The 22306-nt window shown below is 42.0% G+C and overlaps 2 protein-coding genes across 2 annotated transcripts in view; both read left to right on the forward strand.

Moving 5' to 3' along the window:
• Nucleotides 1–1603: 1603 nt before the first annotated feature.
• Nucleotides 1604–6783, forward strand: prf1.3 (perforin 1.3). The gene is made up of 4 exons (XM_077008257.1): nt 1604–1650; nt 2041–2560; nt 5084–5950; nt 6197–6783. Exons 2-4 carry the CDS (start codon nt 2055–2057, stop codon nt 6495–6497), a joined length of 1674 nt encoding a protein of 557 aa, XP_076864372.1. The 5' UTR covers nt 1604–1650; nt 2041–2054; the 3' UTR covers nt 6498–6783.
• A 3333-nt stretch (nt 6784–10116) lies between these two features.
• Nucleotides 10117–22306, forward strand: part of stx1b (syntaxin 1B) — a 43768-nt gene continuing 31578 nt past the window's right edge. Inside the window, exon 1 of the mRNA XM_077008258.1 lies at nt 10117–10445. Within this exon, the coding sequence (XP_076864373.1) occupies nt 10416–10445 (30 nt within the window). The 5' untranslated portion in view covers nt 10117–10415. The remainder of the gene's footprint in view (nt 10446–22306) is intronic.

Genomic DNA, 22306 nt, shown 5'->3' on the forward strand with positions numbered 1-22306 from the left:
CAGGCGAATGCCCTTCTCGCTGACATCGGTAGCACACGTCGTCTCCTCCTCTCCCCTTTGGCTTTTGTTTCCTCTCAGGTTCTTTTTGGCGCGCATGAGCCTTTCCCTTGAAGCTGCTCACGCTGTCGGTTCTAAGCGGTGTTTGCTGGATCGTTTTTAGACTGCTCGTGGTGGACTCGAAATTGTGCACAATGTCCATGACTTTTGTCCACGCCAGCTTTTCTCCATATGCGGCACTCAACAGCTTAGTTCGTAGCTCTTTACTGCTAATTCCATAAACTAGCTGGTCTCTTAACTGCTCATCCAACTTGTCACCGAACTCACAGGTTGTTGCCAGTCCTTTTAGCGCAGCCACATATTCAGCTACGGTCTCTCCATTTTGCTGTTTTCTAACACGGAATGAATAACGTTCACTTAACACATTATTCTTCGGCACATAAAATTCCCTCAGTGCTTTTAACAAGTCCTCTAATGTGCAGTCAGACAGCTTTTTCGGGGCTAGCAAGTCTGTCAGTAAGGCGAAAGTCTTTGCACCTACCACGGACAAGAAAACAGCCCTTTGTTTCTCTTGTTCAATTCCGTTGGCTTCCACAAACTGTGCAAATCGTTGCTCATACGTCTTGAAACTTTCATTGCTTCCATCGAAGCACAAGCCCGTCTCGCTGCTGTACACTGCCATCATTGAGTTAGCTTCTTCTGCTAACTTCACCGTCGTAGCCTCTTCGTTCCGCTTCCAACGTCGTGTTTAACAATCCGATCCTCGTCGCCAGTATGTTGTGTCCGAATGAAATCACGCGTACACATTGATGGAAAGCGGAGATAGAAGTTCTGAACAATTCTACTGAAGTTTATTAACTACGATCAATAGCATACAGGTAACATGTCCGTGCCTAATGGCCGCTTACAGAAGAGAGTTGACTGGGGGGGAAGGTTTTAACGCGCGTTCTTTCTCCCGCCTAAAAACATGGCATTATGGGAAGTGAAGTTTATAAATTACTCCATACACAACAGTTGATATGTAATATAAAGTATTTCTGAAGGTTTCAAAAGGCCGTGTTATATTAAGCAGCTAATCGTGTGGTAAAATAAGTCTGCTGTCTGAAGCGCTATCCCCGACAGTGCTACACATGCACACTCAGCAGACTTCAAGTGTGAAACTTAACTGCCAATTCTTCCTGAGTGAAAAAAGCCAGATGTTTGTTCTCTTTCAAGCTGTATACATCATCAACATGATACTAATAAACTGAATCTGATGGTATTCTGTATTAGTCTCTATTCTCTACTTTTCTCCTTCCATTTGCCTTCCAAAGCACTGCCGCAGGGCTTACGCTCATGTGTGCAGTGAAGTGGAGAGGATTATTCTACGTCCGTGTTAAAGAGGGGCTTTAGATAGCAGACCATTAACTGATGCAGGACTGAATACCTCATAGCTTATGTCTAATTTGCCCTAAGTATGCATGTCTTTGTGTGTGAGATTTTTGTGTTTGGGTGTCTGCGTGACAGCAAGAGAGAACAAGTGTTGAAATATACGCAAGTGTTACTGTGTCAGTTTTTTTTTTTTTTTTTTTTTTTTTACGTTTAGGGTATATAAGGTAAATACACTCCCTTTCAAGTGTAAGTTTAGAGGATTTGGACAAGCACACAGAAAAGGTAAATGATTTGGCCTTTAAATTAAATTGCATTTGACCATGTTTGTGTAAACAATTTATGATTTATGTTTTGTATGAAAGAGTGATGTATGTTTATTTTTCTGGATGAATGATATGAAGGCTTAATTTTGTCTGCAATTTTTTTAAGGATAAAGAATTGATTACTGTTTCTGCTCTTCCACCATTGTTCTTTAATGATGTTTTATCTTGGAGATTTATCATATCATATTTATGTTTTAAACCATCAGCTCTATAAGGTGTAATTAGTCTAGGCTTCAAAAACATATAATAGGGTCCTGTTGGTTAGAGGAACGATGATACAGTTGCAAATGTCTCCCCTGTCATTCTCTTTCATCTTCTTGTCTCCCTCCTCGTCTTCGCTGCTGTCCAGCTCGAGCAGACCCCATGCGTCCCTTCCTCCTGATCCTGCTGGCCGTCCAGCAGACGTCCGGCTGCCGCACCGCCCCGAGCACAGAGTGCCAGAAACCGCCGTTCGTACCAGGCCACAACCTGGTGGGCGAAGGCTTTGACATCGTGCGCATGAAGACCACAGGTGCCTACGTGGTGAACGTGAAGGATTACATGAAGGGCGGGGAACATGGCAACTGCACCATCTGCACCAACAAGCTTCTGAATCAGGAGCAGAAGCTGCCAGCCGCTGTGTTAGACTGGCGCATTAAGGTGCGCTGTCGGCGCAGTCTCCAGGCCAAGGTGTTCGAGTCGAGCAGCGACATGCTGAAGGAGGGCACCAGCACCACCACGGCGGACTGGAAGGTGGGCCTGAAACTGCCGGTCAGCAACAGCTTGGCAGTCGGGGGAACACACTCAAAATCTACCAAGTTCGCCAAGAGCCATTCTTCTCGAGATAAGTTCTCCTACACCAGCCACAAGTTCTTCTGCAGTTATTATTCGTAAGTGTGTGTGTGTGTGTTTGTGTGTGTGTGTGTGTGTGTGCGTGCGTGCGTGTGAGTATGCATGTGTGTGTGTTCGCATGTGTAAGTTCAAGCAGTACCATTTAAACACACACACACACACACACACACACACACACACACACACACACACACACATATATATATATATATATATATATATATATATATATATATATATACACACTACCGTTCAAAAGTTTGGGGTCACCTAGACAATTTTGTGTTTTCCCTGAAATCTCATACTTTTATTTATCAAATGAGTTGCAAAATGAATAGAAATATAGTCCAGACATTGACAAGGTAGAAATAATTTTTTTTTTTTTTTATAATTTTCTACTTTCTACTTTGCTTTCGTCTAAGAATGCTCCCTTAGCAGCAATTACAGCATTGCAGACCTTTGGCATTCTAGCTGTTAATTTGCTGAGGTAATCTGGAGACATTTCACCCCATGCTTCCAGAAGCCGCTCCCACAAGTTTGTTTAGGTTGATGGGCACTTTTTTCGTACCATACGGTCAAGATGCTCCCACAACAGCTCAATGGGGTTGAGATCTGGTGACTGCGCTGGCCACTCCATTACCGATAAAACACCAGCTGCCTGCTTCTTCTCTAAATAGTTTGTGCATAATTTGGAGGTGTGCTTTGGGTCATTGTCCTGTTGCAGGATGAAATTGGCTCCAATCAAGCGCTGTCCACAGGGTATGGCATGGTGTTGCAAAATGGAGTGATAGCCTTCCTTATTCAAAATCCCTTTTACCTTGTTCAAATCTCCCACTTTACCAGCACCAAAGCAACCCCAGACCATCACATTACCTCCACCATGTTTGACAGATGGTGTCAGGCACTCTTCCAGCATCTTTTCAGTTGTTCTGCGTCTCACAAATGTTTGTCTGTGTGATCCAAACACCTCAAACTTTGATTCATCTGTCCATAACACTTTTTTCCAATCTTCCTCTGTCCAGTGTCTGTGTTCTTTTGCCCATATTAATCTTTTTCTTTTATTAGCCAGTCTCAGATATGGCTTTTTCTTTGCCACTCTGCCCTGAAGGCCAGCATCCCGGAGTCGCCTCTTCACTGTAGACGTTGACACTGGCGTTTTGCGGGTACTATTTAATGAAGCTGCCAATTGAGGACCTGTGAGGCGTCGATTTCTCAAACTGGAGACTCTAATGTACTTGTCTTCTTGCTCAGTTGTGCAGCGGGGCCTTCCACTTCTCCTTCTACTCTGGTTAGAGCCTGTCTGTGCTCTCCTCTGAAGGGAGTAGTACACACCATTGTAGGAAATCTTCAGTTTCTTGTCAATGTCTCGCATGGAAGAGACTTAATTTCTCAGAACAAGAATAGACTGTCGAGTTTCAATTGTGAGTTTAATCGAACCAACAATTGTAATGCTCCAGATTCTCAACTAGCTCAAAGGAAGGTCAGTTTTATAGCTTCTCTAATCAGCAAAACTGTTTTCAGCTGTGCTAACCTACTTGCACAAAGTAGCCTCCTTACAGAGTTAGCTAACACAATGTACCATTAGAACACTGGAGTGATGGTTGTTGGAAATGGGTCTCCATACATCTATGTAGATATTGCATTAAAAACCAGATGTTTACAGCTAGAATTAGTCACTTACCACATTAATAATGTATAGAGTGTATTTTGGATGCATTTAATGTTAGCTAAATTGAATAAGAACATTTCTAAGTGACCCCAAACTTTTGAACGGTAGTGTGTATATATATATGTATATATATATATATATATATATATATATATATATATATATATATATATATATATATATATATATAAATTACATACATCTGTAATAAATAACTTTCTAAATAAATTATTTTCACATTCTCATTCAGCTTGTGAAAATTGTAGAGAGCACAGAGAAGTGACCAAACCAAAAATGCTTTTGCAGCTAAACTCTGGAAGTGTTTTTAACAGAATCCTAACTCTAAAGCGCTACTCAGCAAGTGTGGTCAGTCATTTGTTTTGTTTTGGCGAATCTGTTACACATCACGGAAGTTTGAATGCCTTGATGTCTAAGAAAATAAAGTTAAAGGAAATATGGCTTTGAATGGGTGGAGTGGGGAGGTGCAGAAATATTGAATGACATGTTTGACATTTGAACTTTCTTCTGGTCACAGTAAGGCAGGTGTGTGATGTGGTGTGGTTTCAACAAGGCCACTGCCCACATCTTTTCTCTCCTTTTCTGCAGCACATACAGTACGTTTCATGTTAGTTGCTCGGTGTTGGCAGACATTTAGACAGCCCATTACCGACCATGTACACTAAGGCCTGGAACAAGAATGAATACAAATGTACATAAATAATTTTGACTCAAGAATTTATAAAGGCATTCAATAAATATAAGTGTTTAGCATTGATGTTTTTTAGAAAGAATTCAACAAATGATAACCAAATATACTGATCATGTTTCACATGAAATCTATATACGAACACCTGTATATGTAAATCGTGGATTCACTTATTCATTTTCGCAGCTTCCGGCTCCATTCGCGTCCCCCACTGACCAAAGAGTTCATGGGATCAGTTCAAGCTCTGCCCGCAGTCTACAACAGCAAGTCCAAAACCGCCTACGAGAACTTCATCGCCACCTACGGCACACACTTCCTGCGGCTGGTGGACCTAGGGGGCTACGTGCGCTCGACCACCGCTGTCCGCACCTGCCAGGTGACCATGAACGGCCTGTCCATCCAGGACGTCAGCAACTGTCTCTCGGCAGAGGCGGCGGTCGTCATCAAAGGCGTGCCGGTCAAAGGTCAAGCAAGCTACTGCAAGAGCAAGAGTAACAAACTGGCGAACAAGAACAGCTTCAGTGGCTCCTTCACTGACCGCGTCACAGAGGTGCTGGGGGGTGAAGCGGGCCAGGGCGACCTCCTCTTCAACCCGGACAAGCAGGACGGCTACGGCACATGGCTGAAGACCCTGAAGAACATCCCAGGGGTGGTGTCCTACCGCCTGACCTCCCTCCACATGCTGCTGAACAAAGACCCAGTCAGGAAAGGCAACCTACAGACGGCCATCCAAGACTACGTGATGAAAAACGCCATATACGTATCCTGCTCTGCCAAATGCAAGTTTGGGCATCGTGTCAACTGTGCATGCAAATGCAGTAACCACCAACGTGTCAGCGCCAACTGTTGTCCAAACAAGCTAGGCATAGCAGAACTGAATGTAATAGTGGTGAGGGCAGCGGGACTTTGGGGAGATTACTTTAGCAAAACTGATGGCTATGTGAAAGTTTTCTTTGGCAGCCAGGGTTATACGACTCCTGTTATCTGGAACAACAATTTTCCCATGTGGAACTACAGGGTCCCAATCGGAACTGTGGATTTGACAGAGAGAAAGTGAGTTGATGCTGTATAGTAAAAGCTTTTTGTTGATGGTTGAAAGTGCGCATAACACTTTACAAAATTAATGTCATGGAAGACCATGTATGGGTGTATATGAGAAACAAAGCTTTCTAACCACTTTTTGTGTTTTTTTTATGAACATAAAATATCAAAATTTTTTTAATTGTTGGAACATGAAACTGAAGAACATCTATGAATGTCTGGTATTCATGTGTTTCCCCATATATTCTACTCTTCAAGGCAATTGAGGTTCGAGGTGTGGGACCGTGATAACAGATGGGATGATGATCTCCTCGGCAGAGTATACATGACCCCTCAGCGATCCAGTGGTCAGCAGAGGAGTTTTTCTTTGAAGCACGGCTCCCTCTTCGTCTCCATCACTGCCACCTGTGGGCCGAGCCTCACAGGACAGTACTGTGATAAGTACGCTCCATCACCTGATTCAGTGGGCATGCTCACCTACCAGGACCTGGCCAAGAACCACCAGCCCATCTTGCTTCAAGGGGTGTACGCTGCAAGGCAGAATCAGACCTTCCTCTGAGGTCTGAGGTTTTAGATGCAAAATATCCAGAATTAAGTTTAATACAAAAAGATGTGATGATCATGTTTAATAATTTTCTATATTGCTTTATTTGATTGCAGGTACTGCATGCAAAAAAGTCTGTTTATGTTTTGTCGCTATATGTTGTAGTTTGTCATGATTGTTCATGAATTTCACAAAATAATAGAACATATCAGTGTTATCAGTGTTACTCATGATAAATATTTTCCGTCATTACAAAAAGCCTTTAAAATATTTTGTAATAATATTTACAAAATAAAAGTAAAAATATTCAATAATACTTTTTCATATATGAGAACTTAACTTTGTCATTAAAAATGGTCTTAATCACTTTTTCTTCTCTCAAGCACTTCTTTACCCTAACATAATTTCCTTTTGTTTGAAAGAAGATGTTTAAATTTGTAGTATCTTCTCTTATTATGTATTTATCAGTATGGGATTATGCATGATCCCATGACCCTGGTGCTGCCATTGTCTTACACCACCTGCTCTAAAAGGTGAGCTACAGTAGGTTGAGGTCATGGGTGATGGACCATTGATGATTATCATAGGGTACGTTCAACTGGGATTACAGTGTTCTACATCTGTTACACCTGTGTATTTTCTAGTCTAAGAACACACTACACAACGTATGTGGGGTTTGTGCAGCCAATATGCCCAGATGACATGCAGTATTTGATTTGTTGAGAGGAACCCCATGCCCTACTTGTTAAGACAGTTTGATGAGAAGTGTGATCGCTTTTTAGGGTTGGCTCCACTGTTAGGCGTGCAACCTTTTGTCCAAATATCCTCCATTTGAAAGGAATGCCTTTGATTTTCAAGTATGGGTCTACACTGCATTCTCCAGCAATAAGTTCTGCGACAGTTCTGACCCACTGATGAGCACCTCATTCACATACTGAACACTCAAGCCTGCCCTCACTGTTGCATTACAACACTAGAAGGAGTGAAGGTCAGATCCATTCATGCTAGTCAAGCAGAGTGAAATAAATTGACTTGGTTCATAGAGATCCTTGATCCAAACAATATCCTTACCTGAACATTGACCTGTCCTTGGAAGGACACTTTGAACCCACCTGATTTCTACTGCTGTATTTAGAGCTACAGGCCAGGCCAACATACAAGGATTCAGGACTAGGCCCACCAGCAAGAACCCTTGGTATTTTCCCTAACCCCAGGGATATAGCATTAATTTGGAATGTACCAATGCCCAATGTTTCACCTGAGCCATTTTAGGAGTTTTCTGAGTGTTTCTTAAATTCTCATCCTTCATTTATTCTTTGGCTTTCTGTTTTATTTATTTTTACTATCATGTTTTCCAAATCTAAATAGATACATACAGTGATTTAAAAAACAAAAGTACACACTATATAGTTGTACATATCTGGACAATAAAAAAAAATTATGGGGTCATTGGCAGGTCTTAAAATTGGGTTAATAAAACTCCAGATGATCAGCAACACACCATGTCAGTATTTACCAGATATGAAGCCGAAATGGAGAAGCCTGATGTGAAAAACTAATTACACCCCATGAATCAATTACAGAATCACACTAAGCAGCAATAACCTGAAGTAATCAATTTCCATATGCCTTTCTCAGTCCCTTGTGTACTTGTGGAGGAGTTTGGCCCGCAGTTCATTGAGGTTTGAGGGCATTGGTTTGTGCACTGATCTCCTAAGCTCATGCCACAACATTTCAACTGGGTTGAGGTCTGGACTTGGACTTTTCTTGGGATCACTGTACTGTTTCATGACTGAGATTCAGCCAAGCTTTAGCTGTGGGATAGATGGCCTCACATTTGACCCTGGTATACTTTGGTATATACAAGAGGTCGTGGTGCACTCAGTGTCTGCAAGGTGGCCAGGCCATGGCTAGATTATGACCCCTGCACCACCATGCTTGGCACATGTTATGAGGTGTTTGTGCCAATATTCTTTATATGGTTATCGCCACACATATTAATGTGAATTATGGCTAAACATTTCCACACTGGCATCATCTGTCTAAAGAACATTGTTCCAGAACTCTAATATTCGGTAAGAGTTCAGATGCAACTCTGCAAACTGTTCTTTTTAGAAAGAAGAAGCTTTCTCCTGGCAACTCTTCCCAAGCAAGCCATACTTGTTCAGTCTTTTCCCTAGTTTTACTGTCATGAACTTCAGCTAACTATATATATATTACATACACAGTTCAGGTGAAACATAAGACCTTATGGCTTGATTTAGGACCGCTGTGTTACGGTGTACGGTGTCCAACACTGTTTTATTATTTTTGACAACAGAAGATAGGACATAACCATACAATCCTCCAGTCAATACTCCTGTGGCTTTGTGCACAAATACACTGATATTCTTCATTTCTTGTTGTTTTGCTGTAACACTGAGATTCAAGCTTTGTTTCATTTTCTTCATGTGATACGAAAAGCCAGAACTGAAAAAAAAAAACTACTGTGAGATTTAGAGGGTATGATGCAGTGGATGCTGAAAGCTGAATACAACTTTGGTAGGTCCTATCATGAAAGCAACATGGGGGAGTGTCTAGAGAAATTGGATGTGCTAGTTATAGAGAAAAGACAAGCTTTAACTAGAAGCAGTGTCACATACGCAGGTCTATCTGCACACTCAGTACACCCTTTATAGCACTTTTCCTCTGCGTTGTTTTATGAGATTAGAGAATTAGCATCAGTTGAGAGTCAGACCTGCTGCTTCCCACAGCATAACAAACTGTCAATACATAGGCCTACTGGTAAAAGTGAATTACTAACAACTGAAAACGGGACCTCAAAATACAGTCATACAACTCAAAACAAGTGCCTGACCAACCTTATTAACATAGAAATTTCAGCTGAAACATGGTTTATCAAATAGAGTTCTAATATACATATTTGTATAACAAAATAAATACAGGGACAAATTGTCTTTGCATTCATATAAAATAAAATGAATTTTATATATAAAATTTTATTTTATATAAAATTCACAAGATGTAAACCGGTTAGGCCATAATCTGAACACATATGCTTATAAGCACAATCATTTTAGCAGGATTTTGAACATAATGACTAACTTCCTGCCTCTAGAGCAGAGCTAATGACTAAGGACAGGCTCCATCTAGAGGTCAGGAGGAGAAGCTTCGCCGAACATCTACATAAATATAAGGGACCTCCGTCCGAGACGTTCTGTTTCTCTGCTATATTACGTACAGTCTGTGCGTGCGTGTATAAAATTAAAAATATACACAATAAAACATATATAAATAATATATTTGTTTATAATTATATATACAAACTTTATAAAAAAGACATCAACGTGTGATAGTGGTCTTTAAGCGAACTACGCTGCACTCTTGCGCTTGAAAGGCCTACCACTCCTGCAATGCACTACATTCTGCGTTTTTCATTCAGTAAAGACAAACTACAGATCCCTGGTCGGCATGGGGAGCGTCGGACGATTACGCGCTGCGGAAAGGCTCCGTGCACAGAGGGAGAAAATAAAGAGGGGGGAGGGGTGGCAGGTAAAGTGAAAGAGATGGAGAGAGGACGGCCCGCGCGTGCGCAACACCGCTCCATCCCTCTGCATCGCTCCCTCTCTCCCCTATGCCGTTTTTTTTCCCGTTGCAGCATCAGTACCGCGCTCGAATCGCATTCGTTTGCAGGAGTCGAAGCGCGCTGCGGGGCGACACTGCACCGCTACGGAGGACACACAAGCACTGTGAAAGGGGAACAGGGAGAGGAAAAAAAGGGGGTGAGTTAGCTCACGGGGGATAACCAAAACCCCTTCTTTTAAAACATCTAAATAAAAGGAAAGTCGAAAGGAGTCTGAACCTTGGAAATAAGAAGACAAACGCAGCGGAAATCACAAGCGTCTATTTTTTTGCCAGCACGGCGGGGAAACGATGAAGGATCGTACGCAAGAACTACGAAGCGTAAGGCTATTTCTACCCTTTCCTCCATCAGCCCTCTCCTCCCATATTCTGCGTATCCTCACCGCAGTCAGGCGTCAACGATCCACAACCTACCCATAGCTCGTGGTTTAAAGAATATGAAGACATGATCGAGCCTTTTCTAAGTGATGGCTTCGATTTTCACGTCCATCTTACGAATTTGAGAGCGTTTGGAGACTGCCGTAGCGCATCCTGTGTTTAGGTGTTAATGGCGGAACAGTTTTAATGTGATTTAGGCAAATATCTTAAATCTCAGTAGGTGTCGTGATGCGAACAAAATAGACTGTCCTGCATTGAAACCTGTACAAGCAGTCAGAAATGCTCGGCTCCCATAGACAGCACTGGAAATCCCTGTTGCCTATGATCTTAATGGACTAATGGTGAGAGTTAAAATCCTATACCATACTAGACTATGGTGAGAAAATGTAGTCTTTGCCACTGTCTGATTCGCCAGTACTCTAATCACTGCATCAGTCCTCGAGCCTGGAATTATGTGAATTTGAGCAGGACACAGTCTGATTTGTCAGGTCCTATTGATTATTTTTATTTTTTTTATTTTTCCCCTTCCTGGAAGGTTGGTTATATTTAGGGTGTAAAGAACTGGGATCAAGACGAGAAACGTTGGGTTTTTTGGAAGGGAGGCGTTCAAGACAGTGATTTTATGTTCATAAAATGCAATTAACGTGGATTTCTATTGCTTCTGCTGTGCCTTGGTCTTTAAGTATGCTCACGTGTGGAGACCACCGTCTACATTTAGAACGCTGGACACGTTTAAAGGCGATATGACGATATATGTCTTTCCCGAGGCTAATTTTTGTATTTCCAGGTTTGCTTAACTTAAACAACTTGTATAGGCCTATGCAACATGGCTGGCTATTTTTTTCTTTTGAGATCGTGAGCCATTTATCGACAGAGTGCTATCTAAAGTAATACTGAAGGTAGGCCTGCAGGCTTTTATGCGTTGACCAGCCTCCACCAATCTCCCGTCTCCAGAGATCAGCGGAATATCTTAAAGGAAACGCCTGAACCCGGTGCACTGCGCTCGGTGGCGCGCGCGCGCGCGTGTGAGAACTCTCTTTTCGTTCACAAACGTTAAGCTACCGCACTGCCGTAACTCATTAGCACAAACCAGGTGTTCTTTGGCGCTTCTCCGCCGCTACAATTTCGTTTGTCAGAAGATATTTAAGATAGCCCGCATACCTCCTCACAACGCACAGACGAGTGTCCTACCGACAATGGAAAAATCAGCTGGCTGGTGAAAGTGGTGTCCTTTTGGCGCTGGGGATTATTAATTACCCGGAGCTAATACAAAGATATAGAAATATATATAGCACTAGTCTTGTCGATTTCTAAATTTAAGCATATTTTTATTAAATGTACGCGCGTGTGCTAAATATTTGCCGTTGCAGAAATATCGATCCTTTTGCCCTGGCGCTAAATGTGCAGATTATGCGTTCGGCACGTTCTAACACTCAGTGAATAAACTCATCATTCTTAAATGCGGAGATTAAGAGCCGTGCTTTGCGTGTTGGCACAACAGACATAATTATGAGGCAGGTGCTACAGGATTGGGTAATAATCGCATTTTATGTAATCATCAACATCATTGTGACGTATTGGTGGCGCTACTTCGTTCTTCTGCGAGGAGAACCTATGGGCGCGCGCGCGCGGCGCGCGTAGCGCGCGTGAGACACACACAGAGAGAGAGGCTCGACTATATTTTAACCACCTTCCGCCGCCGTGTCCATATCTGTCACGCATTTGTGTCAACGTGGACTCGTTGACCTGGGGGGAGAGAGGACTTGTGAAGTGTAGAGATGTGGGTGTGCACTGCAGCATTAGTGTCGGGACTCCTGTTTGCTGATTATACTGAGTGGAGATGTCAGCAGTCGAGTACAATGAAATTATTCTAAGTCTCTGAAACTAAGTAAATACATTGTATTAAGAAGGCCATCACATCGATTTATTGTACCCCTGATCGCCCAAGTGCAGCTTTACTTTTTTACAAGGGTCTTTGTTCTCATTATTCCCTTCATGTGCCTCTCTTGTCACCTGCTGGTATGTTCAGGCTAGCTGCTAGCTGCCCCTGTGAGCCTGAGTTTGACGCGCATGGTATTCTGTTTCTGCTGGGTCTAAATAGTACACTGTAGTACGTATTTCACTTATAGGGCGCCATATCCCCCAAAAGCTGTTCGAACGTGGGTCATCAATATGACAAGACTTGAGTTCTTGGAATAGTGTGCAGCAGTAATTATAGTAGTTTCAGAGTTTAGAATGGGCTGTTTTAAATCTTCCTGGATTCAGTGCCATGGATGTGCTTTGGAAAAAAAAATGATTGAGTGATTAAGGGCGTAGTTATCCTGGGTAGCACGCTAGGCCATCCAGTGTTTTTTCTTGACCATAGCTTCATTTAGCTATAAAATGGTGCCCAAAGGCAGCCCCCTCCGAGAGCCTATACAGAGGGAGCAGTGAATTCCATTTACTGCTACCAATTTCGACAGGATTTAATAAAGCGCATCCGTCTGTATTTTCTATATTGCGGCTAACATGTATGAACACCTTTAATAAATGTTGGAAGAGGTGGAGCCCATTTCATCATCTTCCCCACTTCTAAGACATGTGCGGTTGGACCTGGGCGTCAAGTAATCACTGGAAGGATGGCCTGAGTTTTTAGGCCACAGTATCCTCCAGAATATAAGCATAACTATGATGGGAGCAGTCTCAGGAGACTGGAGTGCGTTTGAGACATATCAGTCTCGTTTCCCCACAGAAGCAAATAATTACTGAGCGGTAATGTGGTGAGATTTTCATTCTTTTGCACATGGTGCGGTGCATATAAGGATTCGTACACCATACAATGAATTCCACTAACCAGGCTAAACACCACCTCGGAACTGAGTTCATTTAAAGGCCAATAAAACAGCAATCATGATGCAGGCTACAATTTCAAGGCAGTTGTCAAAACAGCGCCCCCTTTTTGGCAATGTGCGTTTCGTTATAACGATCCCTGGTCACACCTGGAGGCCTGAGATCTCCCCGCCCCCTTCATGGCGACAGGTAGAGAATAGGAGTCAGTCATCAGAGGACGCTTCCTGTTTGGGGGCTTTCTGTTGGGAGTGTGCTACTGTGCAGTGCTGTGTAGCCTGCACCCAGACTCCCGGCTGTCCTTGAATGAAGGGTAAACCTACACAGACAACAGCACTCAAAGGGAATAAAACAGATGACTCCTGGACCAGACAGAGCCGAGGTGTAAAGAAACGCATTCATTTTCAGAAAGCCAGACGGGTTTGTTATATGCAAGTTGACGTTTTATTATCCATATTTATGTATATGCATAATGCTGATAAGCCAGAATATATAAATTTAAAAATTTGCATTTACATTCAAATTTAGAGTCATGGGAAATGTTCGCACACAGTAGAACTTAGAAAAATGCACAAACAGTAAAATACATACATAAACTGGACGGATTCATAATGAAAAAATAAGATATGCTTATCAGACTCAATCTTCATATCTCACCCTCTCATCAGTGAAGCTATTATTGTATGTATATGTATATATATGTGTGTGTGTGTGTGTGTGTGTGTGTGTGTGTGGCACACAGCCAGTCAGTTTGATTCAACCCTCCCATGTTAAGACAAAACTGTTGCAATAATAAAACCTCATTCTAAGACTGATGTTACAGTGGTTTAACATCATTTGAAATGCCCGATCGTTTGTGCAGTGTCACGTTGCTGTGATCACAGGGCCCCCAAACAACGCTTTGCCTTCCTTGCCGTCTGAAGCAGAGAGCGACGGGTTATGGGACGCTAGGCTCTGTAAGGTCATAGACAGTTACTGGCGGCTGTGGGTATACTATATTTAAAACTGCTGGCATAGTAGAAATGTGATCGTGGCTCGACTTCTCTCCCATCTGAGACAGTTGAAATTCTGTGAGGATGCAGCTTCATTTTAATACAAATTTATTATATGCCCACAGGAATATGTGACCAAGCACAGAGTCATAAAATGGTGTATGTCCATGCACTGTAAGGGTGATGCCTTCTGTTGACCAATTCAGCGGCCAATTCCACTACATGCAAAACCACCATTGGCCTCCAGAGAGATGAAACATGGCAACCTGTGCAACACCGGCAGCTTGGGTCCAAGATTGGGTCAGAGATGCCATAGGTGGTCACCAAGGGGATGGGAAGTGTCTGGCCATGGGGGGGTGGGGGGGTGTAGGCCAGATCTGGGCATTTGTTGTCATTATAGCAGTTTATTGAGCTTTAAGATAGTCGTGTGTGTGAGAAAGAGAGACATTCTTTAGGATAATCTCAGCATTATGCAGACTGATAGTAGCGTTCTGTGATCCCTCTAACTCAATCTGGCAACCCAGTACACCTGACCCGTCCACATGAGGCCTGTTGAACGTCTGGTTTTTGGTCTGATTTAGAGAAGGACAAGCCCCACCCTGATTCCTTTGTAAACAATAATGATGGCAGGGCAGAAAATCTTTCATGCTTTACGTTCAGGACTGAAGGAAAAGGTAGTAAGTCACAACTCAACAAGATGGGGCACCCTGTCAACTGTGGTTTAGAAGGCATTCTTCTGTTTTATTTTGTTTTTGTTTTGCTTTGCAGACTTTGGTTGTTGCCTAATGTGTTTCTTTCTCCCATGGTTGGAGTTTTTGGAAGTGCTTGCATGCTGAATAGAGTTCTCCCTAAGCAGTAAGAAGAGTTTGGCACAAATCTACTTTTCCAAACCAAACAACATGACTGAAAATATGGATATATTTGGGCACCCTTAATGGCAGGACTTTAGGCAAAATGAGCTTGTTTACTGTTTTGATTCAAAGTATTCACTGTTTTAAGGAAAGTGATCTTAATAACCACATCTTAAGACATGGTTGTGAGATAACCAAAAACCCTTAAAGTCTTTTTAGTGTGCCATAAGACTATGACACTCTATAACACTGAACTAACTTTATGTAACACTATATAACATCTGATGAGGTCTGTTTTCAGCATTGCTGTTTTTAGGCATTCTAGTTGGACCATATTTCTACGCGTATTCATGTGAAGGACGTTTCTGCCGAAGCTCCAGATGCTTTATCAGATACGATGCCTCCCGAGTGACACCTGCTTGCAGGGTAGCAGCTTGTGCATGTTGGTAAATAAATGAAGGAACGAACCCACCTTTGTAGATGAAGTCAGAAAACCCTCAAAGAAGGGAATTGACACATATACTTAGATTAGTCTAGCAAGCAGCAGAGCACTAAAATACACTGAGAGAGTTGGAACAAAATGTGAACTCTTCCTGAGCAATGGATTTGTTAGAAATGATTTAAAAAAATATGACGACCCCCTAACCAGTGTACTTCATTAACTCCGTCTTTTTTTCTGCCTGCCCTGAGAGGAAGAGCCATAACCTCTCACGCATTTTCACTGTCTGGGTTTTTCCAAGTGGCGCCATTTGCAGAGGGCACTGTTCTGTGGTTAATGACTCTCTTCTAAGCTGTTAAGCTCTGTGCACCTACAAATGCTATAGTTCTTATATGTCTATGGTGTTCTTTTAGTATGAGTGGTCTCTTAGAAAAGTACTTGCGTGGTTATTTGTTAGAATGTCTCAGTAAAACACTGTATTTGTGAATTATTCATGTTGTATGAGTCATAATTAAAAGGGGACTTCATATAACACAGTATGCTGCCCTGACTAACGTCTGTAGGCCGATCAAAAGGTCCCTGCATAAAGGTAGTCACAGGGGTGTGTGCGTGTGTGTGTGTGTGAAGAGTGCGCTAGGCTGCAAATGTGGCCACCGTTGTCGCCGGCTACATTGTCTGCCACAAAACTTGCTTAGACAGTAAAGAAATATTTATTATTCATTTATTATGTCATACAGTTTAATTCTCCTAGTTGAAAGTTTGTTGTTCACAACAAGAAGAATGAGAAGGTTCACCAAGTTTTCTTTATGTCTATGCATTTAGTGCTCCATGAATGAGTTCCTGCTGAGTTGAGGTCATACACTCAAATCAATGGAGGTCTGTAATTAGCCAGGCTCTGCACCTGAGCACAACGTCTACTGTTGTTGTGGGTGTTTGGATGGTGGCCACATTAAACTATGTCTTTATTAAATTTTGCAGAACACTTTAAAACATATACATTTTTATCTCTTCTTTTAAAAATCTTAAGTGTCCATTAGTCAAGATTCAAGGGTCGATATCTCTAGCCGCTACATAAATGAACACGACAACATAGAGATTTGGATCTTCACCTACCAGTCCTGTCCATGAACACACATGGAGGTCAATTGCAGTAGTTTTCTAGCATTACCAAGTAGTATAAGCAGTGAGCAATGGAAATGGCTGTTTTTAATAATACTGTTATTTAACAAGATGTTAGCAAAAATGAACCACATTGTCTCAGGGTGGAGTGCTAAATAGGGAATATGAGGAGACTACTGCAATGCTGCTCTCCCCAGGCAAAGATTTATTCTACTTGGCAAATTAAGATGACACACCATTACATTTCTTTTTTTCAGAGAAACTTATAGTGTAATCATATTACCCTACTACTCCACAAATTTGGTATAGCAGTCGCGCCTGAAGAGACATCAAACTTCCATGTCTGCTGGAGTGATGATGTTAGCATTTTACCCTTAAATGTGCTCTTGGCCACTACACAATTTCGTTTCTTGATAGTAAATGTATAAACCTTTAAACACTTTGAATTCTTCTCATAATGATTTGCTGCTGTGAGATTAGTCAAGTGTTTTCGATGCCCAATATTTCTTTGTAATGAGCTCCCACGAGTTTATCAGCTACTACCTGTGTTAGCTAGTTAGCATTATTAGCTGCAATTTAGTTTGTTGTAGTTGACAGGCATTACATATCTTCCTCTGAAGGTGGTTCACCCACCCACATTACATTACTTAGTTCCCTAAGTGATAAATCGACTTGTGTATCGACTTGATTCCTTAGGTAATGATTGTCACTCAGACAGTTCAATGCAATATACAGGTGTTGCGTTTTGTTCTGTTTCCAACTTCATTCTCTCTGCTTGTAATTATTCTTTTCATTTTGAAGAAGCACTTCCAATGTTAACTGTTCTTTTATTACTTGTGATTTTTTTTGTTCTCACAGCAAGCACATCAAGCACCTATGCTGGGTGCTTACTGGATTCTCCCATTTCCCAGTCAAATGGAGATGGGAGTGGGTTAATGGGGTGTTGAGGACTGGACTGACTTACTGGAGGGCAGTGTAAACACAAAACAAGATTTTTCCAACAGGTTTACTCAGGAACCAACGAGGATGCTGATCTCATTGCTGAAATAATAATAATAATGTTTTACATATTACAGTTTATTTGAAATAATCTACCCTTAAAAACCTACATGTTGTATCTTTGTATCATTTTCCAAAGTTAGAGTAGAGCTGGTGGTGGTTAGTGGTTTTGACGCTGTTCTTGACGCTGTTCTGTATATATATATTTGAGATAACTTTTGAGACCACTAGAATAACAGATTTGTACTGCATTCTTCAAATAAGTGTTAAATTAATGAATGTTATAATTTTATAGATAGATAGATAGATAGATAGATAGATAGATAGATAGATAGATAGATAGATAGATAGATAGATAGATAATAAAATAAAATAAATACAATCCTCATAAATTCACAAAGATGGGATTTATGGCAGGGATTCTGTCGAGACACCACCAGTTTACAAGCTCAGCACACAGACACGTAACGTAAGGAACACTAAACCTGCACCACTGCAAAATAAAAAAGCAGTATGGACCGTCGAGACATCATTCATACTTGTTCAACACTTGGACATGTTTACATTAAATGGAAACCAAAGGACGCTTTGATCTCATGGTGTCTGTTGCACTGTTACACATGATGGAGCAGCCGTAATGGTACGGGTAGCCTTCTCGTGGGAGGCATTAGGTCCTATCATTAGTCTGCATGGTCGTTTAATGGCCTAGGAATCAGAGGCCATTTTACAGAGACGCTGTTCCCTCACAGTGTTTCCATTTCTCCAAGTTAAATACATTTTGTATGCTGAATAAATTTAAGGAATGTTTCGTGAACAACAGGATGAAGTCAAACAGCTTGCATGACGTCTCCAGTCACCACATCACTGAACCTCTTTGAGAAGTGCTAGAGATTTATTTCTATCTCCATCCCGTTAAGACCTGGACAGTTTTCATCTGGAAGGGTCTCACATCCCAGTGCACAGTGTCAGGACTGATATAAAAGCATTTAACATAGCAGTGAAACTATTCTGAAGACATGGAGTGACCCTACTCTTTAAATAAATTATGCAATATTAATGCACTCTTAAACGTTTCTATTATGTTGTCCAGACCAGTCCAAATTTTCCCATCCAAATTAGCTACAAAACAGATAGCATTCCCTCCTGCAGTGATCATTTTTTTAACCAAAGTAATAAAAAATAGATTGATCTGACTCTGATATTTGAAAAGCACAAAGATATCCTGTCAAAAAAAATCCTGTCCCTTTAAATAGCACTCTATTCATGAGTACACTTCAGTAAGGGTCTAATGCATGTTCCACACTGTATCCCATTAGACCCACTACACCGTGGTTCTACATTTGGAGACACTGCTTAGTCATTCTCAAGGTATTGTATTGATCGCTGGCTCCCAGACTCAGAGAACAGCATTCACAGAGCACCCGTACAGAAGCCGTGTGTAATTAGGGTACAAGGGTTAGTTGAATGTAATAGAAACTGCCTAGATTCCCATTATGAGCCACAGAGCAAAGGAGAGGCACTTCATCTGTGTGAGTTCAGTCTAGGATCCTGGTTATTTGTATAGCTGAAAAATGCAGGAATTGTTGATATATTTTTTTCCTATTTTGTCATGGGGATTGAAAACCATAATATATTCTCAGATATTTTCCCAACAAACAGTATAGTTATATAGAGAATCATAGGATTTTTGACTTGTTTTTTGCCTGTTGACAAAACTGCAATAATTATTTGTAATATTAACAATCAGCGAAGCTAGTTATGCAGATATGAAACCCAGAGATACTCCTTCTAATACTAGCAATAAACTGACCCTTTGTTTGTGTGTGTATGTAGTGACAGATGGGATATGTAGTCAACAGCAGATGTGACTGCACTGGTCTGTCATCGAGTGAGCTCAACAGGGGCAGAACCCTAGTGGAGACGTGTGGCACTGCAGGGTCTGGTTTTGAAGGACTAGTGATGTACCACAGTGCCCTTACTCACACAGCTCCACTTCCTAAGTACAGGGACCTTTCAAAATGTGAAATTCATTTTAGAAAAGCAAGCTTTGTTCACATGGCACATTTGTTTTTGAATGTTGTATCATTTGACTTCTTCATATGATACTTCTTATACAGATATATCTTTTTACAGATACTTCTTATACAGATATTCTAAGACGATTGGATTTACACATGTCTCCATGTGATCTGTAAGCTGTCAATCATCATCAACTGTTTTTAGTTTTCTTTATTTCCTTCAGTTTCTCTCCATGTAGTTGTCCAATATGCCTCTAGTGACTTCAAACTTCATATCTCCCATCACTACAGAGGAATGCTGTGAATTTTTACAGTGTTAACATCCAGTCACCATCCATATTCCTGGTCCTCTGAATATTTTTCTTGTAATTTAGTATTTGGTTCATAGTCTTTAGACCACAGTACCCAAGCATCAACGTGGAGAGCGATGGTCTAGTCTTGAAATCCAACCAAGCACTGAGTGTCCATCTTGTGAATATGTGAGCATGTGTGTACGTGTGGATGTAATGTGATTTCCAGCTGTGCACGACTTAAAAAAAGGAACACATACATAAAATGCTGATACAGGAATAAGGAAAGCAACAAGAAAAAAAACCTTCATGGATTTCATCAGTTAGAATTTGGGGCTGCGTGCATGTTATGTAATGTCCTGCGGCTCTCGAATCTCCTCCCACATCTCAGCACAAAGACTCATGAACACGCAGCCTCCTGAACACGCAGCCTCCTGAACACGCAGTCTCCTGAACGCCTGCAAACCGCGTGATTAAATGAAGCTAATGGAGTCTCTCGTCATTTCTAATCACATTCACATTGAGTATAGTGAGGATCACACTTAGGTTTGGCCTAACGCAACTCCTGGAAGCTGTTAGAACCTTGCAGTCATCCCCATGAACTCTGGTGAGACCCAGCGCGGGCAGTAGTACAGATTGTTGTTCCGTTTGACCTGCCTGTGCAGATATGCATATCTGATGAAAATCTCACTGTTTAGCATTGGTAGAAGCAGGTGATTGGTAGAAGCAGTTGATGCAGTAGGCCCCATACTGTAACTAAGCTGGAAAGATATGACAACATGTGTTGTGAAAAGCGCTATACAAATATATTTGATTTGATTTGAAAGACAGAGGTTGTGGTTAGGTTTGGATTTATATTTATATTTATATTTATTTCCTGAAAGAGAAGAAAACCACACAGGTAGAACACATTTTACAACAAGTCTTTAGCTTGTGATTGCAGGAATTTGTTTGTTTGTGTGTTTGTTTGTTTGTGTGTTTGTTTGTTTGTTTAATCTATTTGTGGTGTCATGTAGGAGTTTAAAGAGGTTCTTCACTTAAGGGTCCTTCTCCCCTAACCCAATCAGACGTTAAGATGCTTCCTTGCTTCTATTAGCTGTGCTCTTTCCCTTTCTCCACGGTGAGCCCCTCACCCACCCCAATCGCCCTATTTCACATTAAAAGTCCTTGACTGGTGCACTGAGACTGACGGCGATGTCTTGTTGTTATGTAACGTGCACATTCAGACCCTTTAGTGAGGGAGAGTTGTGGGATGCCTGTTAGGAGGCTGCTTGCTGCTGCATGACTGTAGAAAACTGTTCCAAAAGCATCCGAGCCCCCTCCCACACTACACACCACCCACCTCAGCTGTTTATGAAAGCTGGGTGGATGTCTGGCCCAGGGTGCTGGGTGGATGCCTGACCGAGGGTGGTGTTAACAGGCCGTGAGTCGCTCAGTCACTCAGATGGGCTCCCTCTCTGTCTACCCACACCTCAGCTTACGTAACACTGCAAAGCTTTTTTTTTCGGTGCCATTTCCCAAAAGCACCAGAGAGGAGTGTGAACATGGTCTTTAGGGCCAGGATGATCTCAGCATGGCTCAGCTTTTGGTGAAGAGGCCCATGTCAGATGCCAGAGTCTGTGGATGTATTGTATGTAGGTTGAGGAGCACAAATATTTCATAATTATTCGCTATGCAATTACACAGGAAGAAATCAAGGATTCACTTCCTTGTTGTTCTTTTGATCTGTGGATTTTTAACCTTCCCCTTCCCCCAGCGCTTTTCTCCCTCCAGATATCGCTTTCTCTCTCTCTCTCTCTCTCTCTCTCTCTCTCTCTCTCTCTCTCTCTCTCTCTGCCTTTCTCTTTCCTTTTCTCCCATCCACCATCCCAGCATTCCCCTCCCCCACTCCAACACTCCCTCCCGCCCTCTCTCTCTCTCTCTCTCTCTCTCTCTCTCTCTCTCTCTCTCTCTCTCTCTCTCTCTCTCTCTCTCTCTCTCTCTCTGTCTCTCTCTCCATCTCTCACCTGCCCTCTCTCTCTCTCTCTCTCTCTCTCTCCCTCTCTCTCTCTCTCTTTCTCTCTCTCTCTGACACCCCACCCCCACCTCACCCATGTCCCTGCCGAGAGCTTCACGGTCATAGTCCAGCCTAATAAATAAATGTAATTATCATGCACAAGAAGTGACATACTGTCCACTCTCTCAGACACTCATCTGAAGCAAGATGACCATGCTGCTCCTGCAGGTGCGGTAGCCGTGCCCCATACCGTGTGCCCACGCACTCCTAACAC

Source organism: Brachyhypopomus gauderio, chromosome 6 (genome assembly GCF_052324685.1).
Source record: "Brachyhypopomus gauderio isolate BG-103 chromosome 6, BGAUD_0.2, whole genome shotgun sequence".
Classification (NCBI taxonomy): domain Eukaryota; kingdom Metazoa; phylum Chordata; class Actinopteri; order Gymnotiformes; family Hypopomidae; genus Brachyhypopomus; species Brachyhypopomus gauderio.

Bases quoted from the DNA above. Each gene is read 5' to 3' on its own strand.
- prf1.3 (XM_077008257.1), top strand. From the start codon at position 2,055: ATGCGTCCCTTCCTCCTGATCCTGCTGGCCGTCCAGCAGACGTCCGGC. The intron at 2,561-5,083 runs GTAAGTGTGTGT...TCATTTTCGCAG, and splicing joins TTCTTCTGCAGTTATTATTC to CTTCCGGCTCCATTCGCGTC. The intron at 5,951-6,196 runs GTGAGTTGATGC...CTACTCTTCAAG, and splicing joins GTGGATTTGACAGAGAGAAA to GCAATTGAGGTTCGAGGTGT.